General features: G+C 38.6%; 1 protein-coding gene across 4 annotated transcripts; it reads right to left on the bottom strand.

The window, feature by feature from the left end:
• Positions 1-678: 678 nt before the first annotated feature.
• On the bottom strand, positions 679-7684 carry LOC104453623 (transmembrane 9 superfamily member 3). 4 transcript variants are annotated; one of them, XM_010068230.3, is made up of 9 exons: positions 6998-7684; positions 6760-6919; positions 5273-5490; positions 4946-4986; positions 4253-4823; positions 4016-4150; positions 3745-3901; positions 3166-3650; positions 679-1418 (listed from the first exon to the last, which is right to left on the bottom strand). In XM_010068230.3, the coding sequence occupies exons 3-9, from the start codon at positions 5458-5460 to the stop codon at positions 1199-1201; spliced, it is 1797 nt and encodes a 598-aa protein (XP_010066532.2). In that variant the 5' UTR covers positions 5461-5490; positions 6760-6919; positions 6998-7684; the 3' UTR covers positions 679-1198. The 4 variants fall into 4 exon arrangements, with proteins under 4 accessions (XP_010066532.2, XP_010066534.2, XP_010066531.2 ...); XM_010068232.3 differs by lacking the exon at positions 6760-6919 and having other exon boundaries at positions 6920-7684; XM_010068229.3 differs by lacking the exon at positions 6760-6919 and having other exon boundaries at positions 6998-7682.
• Between the last annotated feature and the right edge of the window lie 1373 nt (positions 7685-9057).

Here is a 9057-nt window from a genome sequence, read left to right as displayed (position 1 = left end):
AAATTGATCAAACATTAAGATAATTTTCTGTCAAAAATGAGAATTGTAAGGGGTAAAGTACACTAGAAAAATTGTCCCACCTTTTTCTGTCCTTCTAATAAATTTTAAACATTTTTTTTTCTTACTTGCTTTTCGAAATGATAAGATATCATTTCTTTTTCATGTATATGAATATACTCACTAAGGCTTAATTTGTTTTACGGAAAATAAATAATCTGAAAATATTTTTCTAAAATGATCACGCCTATCGCTAAAAATAATTAGTTGATGAAAATTTTTTCATCACTTATAAATCTAACTATTTTCGAAGACGACGGAAATATTTTGTGAGTGATATAAGCAATCATCTTAAGGAAAATGTATTTTAAATTTTTATTTTTCACGAAACAAATGCAACCTAAGGCTTATCAATTGGGTATGACTCTTTCCAACAGTATAATTAGAATTTTGCATCTTGGTAATCACATGATTAAGACAATGTAGTCCATCTTGCTGGGAATGGTTGAAAAGGCAATTGTAAGTTGTAACGTCTGTTGCAGCAGACACAACACAATAGACCAGGACTGAAGAGAAAATGTGGGAAGCCAGGTGGCTGAGAATTGAGAAAGATTGTCCTGGACGATGAGGCGAATGCCATCCATTCAGTGCTGTTCACTTGGACAAAAAGTAAACGTCAGATGAGAAAAAGGGTGTTTGTATAAGCTTTGGAGGACGAGCGATCTCCGACTTCTGCGGCATTACATATATCCGACAGATTCCGAGGTATGAAAACATGACATATTCCATGCCATAAGATGCACTGTCTCATGGATGTATTCATAGCTTTAACCTGGAGAACAAACTAGGAGAACTTCCCTCAGTACTATAACATACATCGCCAGATGATAAAACAGCCCTGAAGATAACCGAGCCTCCCGAAGGGGAAGGGTAAGCAATTGTGTGCATGCACCATTGCTAGTTGCTGGCGTATATGCTTGTGTCGATGCGAAGACAGATGCATTATAATGCACATTTATGAGTAACACCATTGGTTCTGTCATTGGGAAACCCGGGCATCATCTATACATATCAGAAAAGGCTAAAACAGAAGATGAAGATGGCATGTCCTGACCAGACATAGTAGACGGTGCCTCACTATGTTTCATCCATAGGAAGGAACGTGATGGGACTTTATAGTGTTGTTGGAGCAAAAACACTCTTAGTCGCTCTTGATAGAGCTGTATATGTGCCGAACGTATAGCAGAGATGCGTAAAACCCCACGGACCCACACATGAGGAAGATGCAATAACAGATCCAAGCCATATACCCGAAGAAGAAAGAGAGTTGTAAGAAGCCGGAGAAGTGCGATATCCAATAGCAGTAGTAGAAGCAGAAACCATAGACATACAGACCAACTGATCCACCACACAGAAAGGACCTGAAGTGAGCAAAACAATCAATTCAATCCTTATAAACGAATGCAGACACTTCAATTAAAGGGAAAAGGCTAAGCCTGGGAGGCTGACAATGTCAAGAAACAGGATCTCATTCAGATAATATGCACATTATAATTATTAGCTGCATTTTGCAAACAACAATAAATAGTACAGCTATGACAATCGGAGCAATCATTACACTATGCGTTGTGTCAACTGTTTTCCGGCCAGCTTTCAAGCACCATGATATAAGGGTTTCAGTGGTCATCCATGATGAACGTCAATGGGACTAAAGACTTAATGCGGGTCCTTGATGATACTACAAGCACTCGAAATTTAGGATAACCTGGTTAAAGAATTGCAAGCACAATTCAAACTCAAACATTTGTTAAGTGCATCACATTCCAGTCTTGATTCCAGTCTTGATATGATAGGACTGAAATTAAACAGATAGTGTAAATCCTACTGCTCAAAATTGGCATTAGGCATGCTAAGAGCTGGCACTATCAAGACGTATTGATAAGCCCTCTCAAGTAGAATTTCATGAAGATGGATGAGATGCTTGTATTGCCAGTTATAATAGTCGCTTCAAATATGTTTCAATTACTATTGCCGGCGCATCCTCAACCTTACAGTTTCCATGAAAACTTGAGATTTCCAACTTGAAGAATTTGATACATGATATAAGACCTATTCTTGACCCCTCGAAGGTAATATTGCTCAAGCGAATTAAAAAAATAAATGCAAAAAAATTTTCACAAGTGAATTACTTATTTTATCCATCCACTTTAATGCTTTTACACAGTCTTGGTTTTCGTGGATAGGGCCGACTTGGTATTGAAGGAATCGGAGCAATGCACCAACTGGCAGTGTGGGAAATATGATATATCCTACCTGCTTGGTGTGGGTCTCGTCTCTATAGTTCGATACTAACATGCTATAAGTGGGGGAATTTGTAACATTCAGATCTCACATGGAGTAGGAGAGGATTGTTAAGTGATACATAAGTAGCAGCCCACTCACAAAAGACCATTGCCAAAGTATTCATTTGGGTGGCATGGCCCCCATAAGTCATATTCGATCATTATGGACAAATGAAGTACCTAAAGAGAATATAGATGGTCTGTTAAACAGCTTAGTACATATGGGAAAAATGCTTAAATGCAAGCAAGCCAAAATTATTCCTAATTTCTTTCCTCTAAACCGGTAAATCAGAAAACTGCAGTTCCAATGAGCACACATATTCAATTTCAGTTAAACATTTGTAATAGCAGTAGCCTTTCGATTCATGTGAAGTGCAGAGGCATAGCCTTTTGAACACTCTCAATTCCTATATTCACATGTCCTACAATTTCACGGATGTCAAGGTTATAGATCCTCTATTCCAATTAGAGAAGTATCAGGACTGCAAGAATTTGTCTTATATTGTCAAAATTTTTATATATGTGGTGACTGGTTTCTCATATAAGACTATTGTGTTTTAACATATATGAACCAACTTTTGTCGTTTCTGTCATTATAAAACCAGAAGATTGGTGTTGCACCTGTGATATAGGTAGCTGGGTTTGATCCAACTCATAAACATCCACTGTTCTTTTTTTTTTTTTTTTTGGAGGACTATCTTTCAACTTTGACATTTACTTGATGAAATAAACAAAGAGGAAAATAAATGGAAAGAAAAAGGAGATATCACTTCCATCATTAGCAAAAAGTTTTAAAAAGTGGCATTAGAGAGAGAGAGAGATGTACCTCCACCACCATCGATGATCTTCGGCGGCTAGCTGAAAGTGCGTCAGAGCCACGGTGATTAACGAAGTTGTGATGAGCAGAATAATGAAGATGACAAATATCGTGCTATAAAGGGTATAGACCCTATTACCCCACATGCTCATGAACACGTAATGCAGCTGCATGTAGATTGTAGAAAAAGGCAAGAAACCTGCCAGGACCATCTGTGGAAGAGTGCCCCTGTACCATCGGAGCGACGGGACCTCTCTGGGGCACTTTGAGGTCTCACAAGTAGCTTGAAACTCACCGTGGCTCTTTTTCCCAGCTATTCCCCCAACAACAAGCAATGGTAATGCAAGCGATATCCAAATCAACAGTAATATCAAGATTGTTCCTAGAGGAAGTGCTGCATTTGCTTGGTAAGACGCCGCGACAGTATTAAGGAAGCAGAATATAAGAAACAATGGCACAGAAGATAAAGACCCTGTCAGCAGCAAATTTTTGCCCTGTTGTAAAACTCAGAAGATTAGGCTCAAGTTTCATGATGAATATGAAAGTGTTCAAATGGAGATGCTTAACATTTAGCCTGTTAGAACATACCCAATTCTTTCCCTCAATCTGACAGTAGAATAAGACAGCTAAATATCCAGCAAAGCCAGAAGTCATGGTGTACAGGACTATCAATGCTGTGAACAAATTTCCTCCGTTGAATGGATAAAATACACCCAGAAGCCCAAGTAGTAAAGTAAATGTGGCTCTGAGAAAAAAGATTGTAAATAATCAAAAGTTTATAACACAAGAAGTTAGAGGACCTCCGATCAGCCTGTTGAGTAAGATGATCTCAGACGCATTGATTGGTCAAGAAACTCACAGAATGCACAACTGAGCACCAGAACCGAGGGATGCAGCAAATAAAGACCTGTTCTTTGGATACCGGAAGACATCAGAACGGATGCACTTCCATCCTGTCTGCTCTCTGTCTACTGCTGTGTCTTCAGGTATGAAACTGCCAAGCGATCAAACATGTAAAAACACATATTCCATAGCATAGTTAGAGAGAACACAATAAGAACAAGGAAAAGAAGGTGACAAATGCTTGCACTCTTACTCATAGAAATCCTTCCGGATGACTCTCATATAGTAAATTAAAAGGCATCCAAACAGAATCAGAAATGTCACACATGAATTTATAATTGAAAAATGGTGTATTGAAGAATTGCGTGGCACTGAATACTTCTTAGTCCTTTCATGGAAATGTTCATTTGTTTCTATCCAATGCACGCTGTACTGTAGCTCTATATCCATATCCCTGCCTTCAGCCAACTCCACTACCTCATTAGGGTGCATCAACAAATGAACCTCTATTACTTGATCCTTATTGAAAAAGATTTCAAGTTCGAAATGCTGGTAAAGGAGATATTTGTGCTCTGAATTATTTGTTGATGATCCTTCAACATTTCCTATAAATCCCCAGATTGGCAAGTCATCACAGTACATCTGAAATATATAATACTGCTTGATTGCAGCTTGGATTTGAGAGACTTCTTCACTTGTCAACTTCTTTGCACACGCAACCTCATGATTCTTCTGCTGTAGAAATTTTACTTTGTATGGAGCAGTTACTAGGCGATCTCCATTCAATATCTCACCAAGAGTCTCCTGTTTCTCCTCCAAATGATCTGTCATCATGAAAATGCGAAGAATTGGGGAAAGATATGACATGCATACATAATTGGGGAAAAGGACGAAATTGAGGCACTTGAACCCCAAACAAAACTTAGGTACATGTTGCAAGGCTAACCTGGTCGACAAAATGGAAGACTGTAATAACCATATGTTTCACTGTAACCATCACACGAACAGGAAGTAAGAAAGTATATACAGAACATCATTAAGAGGAAAGACTTGTGCAGATCTGATAAATGTAAAGACAATGTATATACTTCTAGCATCAGAACATAGTATTGAACCTCAAACTGCCACATTTAAACAACCGTGATCTTAGCTGACTGCAAGCATACAACTCATACTTCATTTCATCCTCTACAGACAGCATGCTTACCATGCACTCCACACTTTTCTAGAAAAATGAAAAGCTAGCTTCCTAAATCGACAGGTTGATAATTACCTTGGATTGTAATATGGACCCACTTTGTTGACGTAAAGAGGAACTGCGTCATCAACTTTGTATCTATGCTCCAGAAAATCAGATCTCACATGACTGAAGCAACAAATGACAAGAAGAAGAACAGCTAGATATACCACATATTTCTCCATTCCCATAATATATCCAATGCCAAGACAACCAACCGTCATTTTAGGAGCCCTGAAGCATTAAGGGAGGACCTACACATTCAAAACAGAACACATGAGGGATGTTCCTTTTGTCTTAATTTTAGTACATCACAGTGATTTAGGACATCAAAAGATCGAGGGAAAAATTCAAGGTTTGAACACTGTTTGTCCATGGACAATGGTTCATACATCTGGACAAGAGATCCTTTAATAAACCAGAAAAGAAAACCATTATCGAATAGTCGGTTTCCCTGATTGCAGAGCGTAAGAGTACAATGGCTAAAATTGTTGATGTAATTAAAGTGATAGGCATGAGTTCATTGAATGTTTAAGGTTGCTACACGATATCCTCCTCTTTATTTTTCTTGAACTAATTTTACTGATGAAATATATGAAGATAAATATCAACTGAATGAGGGATAAGGATGAGTAAAACTACTTGGTCTATCAGATAGCCATCAGGGCTTATCTTAATTAATAAGTGTTCATTTATTTCAGCAACCGCGAATATGGCCTCTAATTGGTGGAAATGTTTATACAATTATCACAGATCAAAGTTATCACTACAGGAACTAAAAAAACACAGGCCTGAATTCCAATTTGGAATCAAAACCTTGTTTTGACCACTAATGGCTGATGAACTAGGTACTTCCGCCTTTTACAAACTCATGATCTCGATGATCCATGACCTGGAAATTCAAAATCTGGAAATTTAGTAGCTTTCCTGCATAACATTTAGAGCTTCTGAAATTCACATATTGTCTTCACATGAGGAAGCTTTGCACGCTGAAAAGCTTTAGCAGCTGAAATAAACAGATCCTCATTCTTATGGATCAGAACAAGTGTCAAGTGGTCTTGGATCACCTCTATCCGGGTCCACTACTATTTCTTGCATGTGAAGTTGATGTATTGAAATACCATTACTACCAGATCAGTACACAAGAAGGTGATGGTCTCAAAAGTTCATTACTTGATAGGTTTCACATGCACCAAGAGATATGTAGTGCCAAACCTACCTAACACTTTACATCAGTTTCAGCTCCACCGAGTCATTATCATTTTTAACTGAACTAGTACTTCTATGAGAACTGAGAAAAATGTCTAGCCTACATGTAAACAGCTGCATTAAAGGGGACAAATGATCATTAAAGATGTTAATGCATCAAGAAGCCCCTGGTTACCAAAAGTTGCTGCTTTTTTTTTGTCCGAATTGCACACTAATACTTGCTTCAACAAGTGAATATAGCAAAATATCTCTTATTTTACTGTTCTGACACGAGATGTATCCCTAATTCTTCCATTAGCTAACACATATTCTACCTTCATCATGCAAAAATAAGGAAAGACTAGAGGGAGGACCATCTATAGTATTTCTCTCGATCCTTCTCAACAACTTAGTGGAAACTTTGGATAGAAACTGATGATCGAGAGTCTTCTCAACTTATATGTGTGAATATCCTAACAGCACGCAATCACTCACCTGTGTAAGAGAAAAGGCAAACAATTAACTCCTACGGGTAAGTTCCATCTACACTTATTGTACTTTAATGAAGCTTACAATCTGATCACTGAACTTTGACTTCCAATCTCTGAATCCAACTATATCTGATTCATTTTCAGTAGATGCCTTCAGCCCATCGACATACTCCGACTACCCCTCGATCTGCATCACGTGAAAAAAAGCTGGGCAGCTAGCATTTGCCTATCCAGAAAATTGACCAGTTCAGGGAACAAGAACATCGCCTTCAAAGCTTCGAGGCTAGAGCATGAGATTCGGTAACATTTGTCCCCCAAAGCCGTGCCACCGCCACCTTCACGGACTGACAAGCTCTTGAACCAGAGACAACATAGTCAGCCCAACCCATCAAAGACCAGCCCGAGTCATCACTGCTAGTTACCAAATAACTCCCGAAAGCACCCCCGCAACTGAGCACGCTAGAGAGAGACCTCTGCTTTACGAAATCGAAGCTGGGTCGAGCGTTGCCGCAGCAGCTGCAGTCGCGGGCCGAACGACAACGACGAAGCGAACGAAGAGCTAGACGACCTGGAAGAGCGCGCGTTTCGTAGGCCGGGCGGCGCCGTGCATGACTCGGCCAAGATGACCACGGAGTCCCGACACGGCGCAGTTCATCGGCGCGTCGGCTGCTGTCCCGACGCGAGCAAAAAAAAGTCAAACGGAATTCGCTGACTCTTGCGGATCTTTCGGACAGTTCGCCCAATCATACGAGTGCGTACGGTGCAGCGCCTCGGGCCGACGAATGATGATGAATCGACAGGGAAATCAAATGCCGGGTCCCGCACCCCGACTAATTGATAAGTTCGATTCGTCTGGTTATTGGTTTTGGACTCTTTTGGTCATCGATTTGTTGATTTAGTTTCGATTTATAATGAATTGATGAGTTTAATATATAAATTTACTTTCCTTTTTGACTAATAAAGTTTTTAGATTGGTCTGACCAAGTAGGTTCTTTCCTATTTAAGATTACTATTATGCGATCAAATTAATAGCGCCAATGCCGATGCTGATATAGACACGTGACATGCGACAAGGCACGACACAACACATCAACACGTCTTTGTGTGCAAATTAAAGCCGGCCGATCTGTTTGCCCTGCCTATAGATTACTTAATTAGAGGAAAAAATCACAAAAAACCCCAAAATATGCACACTAGGACACGTGCACTTCGAACTTTTTTTCATATCATCAAATACTCAAAACTCTAAATTTTTTCTTGTGACATAAAAAACTCTAAATCTATACTTATATGATATATTTACTCTATGTCAAGATTTCGTCAGATGATTTCCTAACCAAAATGATGGGGTGTCATGTCAATGTCGTTGGCCTTCCCCCATCATGTAAGCAAATTATTAAAATTGCTCATTGATAGAATCCTAATGGAAGGTAATTGTGTCACGCCGCTACAAGTTCGGGATTCTAGATGTCACAAAAAATTTAAGGCAAATGTATCATAGTTGACATAATTTAGATGTTTTGGTGGTTTTCCTTTTTTAATTAAATAGGCTAGACGGTATTTAGTATTATCTCGACATATTTACCCACTTCTTTCTCGCTTTCGGAACAATTTATAGGGCGTGATGTCAACATCAGAAATCGCAGCTTATTATATTAGTAAACATTCCGAGAATAAATATCAATTTCCATGTCATCTTGAACTTTTTATGGTTTAATTGTATTTTACAAATGCCCCCACATAAATATATATATATATATATAAAGTGCATAATTACAAAAGATTATATAACTATAACGGGGGATGAACTGTTATTGTTGCTTCCTCATGAATAAAAAGCCTTTTTTTTTTAAATAAAATAAAAAGTTGGAAGGTCCTACGCAGGACAACTGCAATAGTCACACGAATTGACATGGGTTGAAAAATGGACATGGGCTGTCGGGTGGATTATATATATATATATTTGGTCAGATTCATTTCCTATATTTGATTGTGCTAAACAAACAGTTGTAAACCTATCATAGTGTTCTCATTTCTCATTTTCTCATGGTTGGCGTATCCCCTTATTTGACAATAAACGCGGCTTAAAATGCGTATTGATCTAATTAGTGAAAAAAGTCTTTCACCAAAAAGTTTATCTTT

Source organism: Eucalyptus grandis, chromosome 7, assembly GCF_016545825.1.
Source record: "Eucalyptus grandis isolate ANBG69807.140 chromosome 7, ASM1654582v1, whole genome shotgun sequence".
NCBI classification, from domain to species: domain Eukaryota; kingdom Viridiplantae; phylum Streptophyta; class Magnoliopsida; order Myrtales; family Myrtaceae; genus Eucalyptus; species Eucalyptus grandis.
Note: the sequence above shows the minus strand (reverse complement) of the source record. Positions and strands in the feature narration are given on the sequence as shown.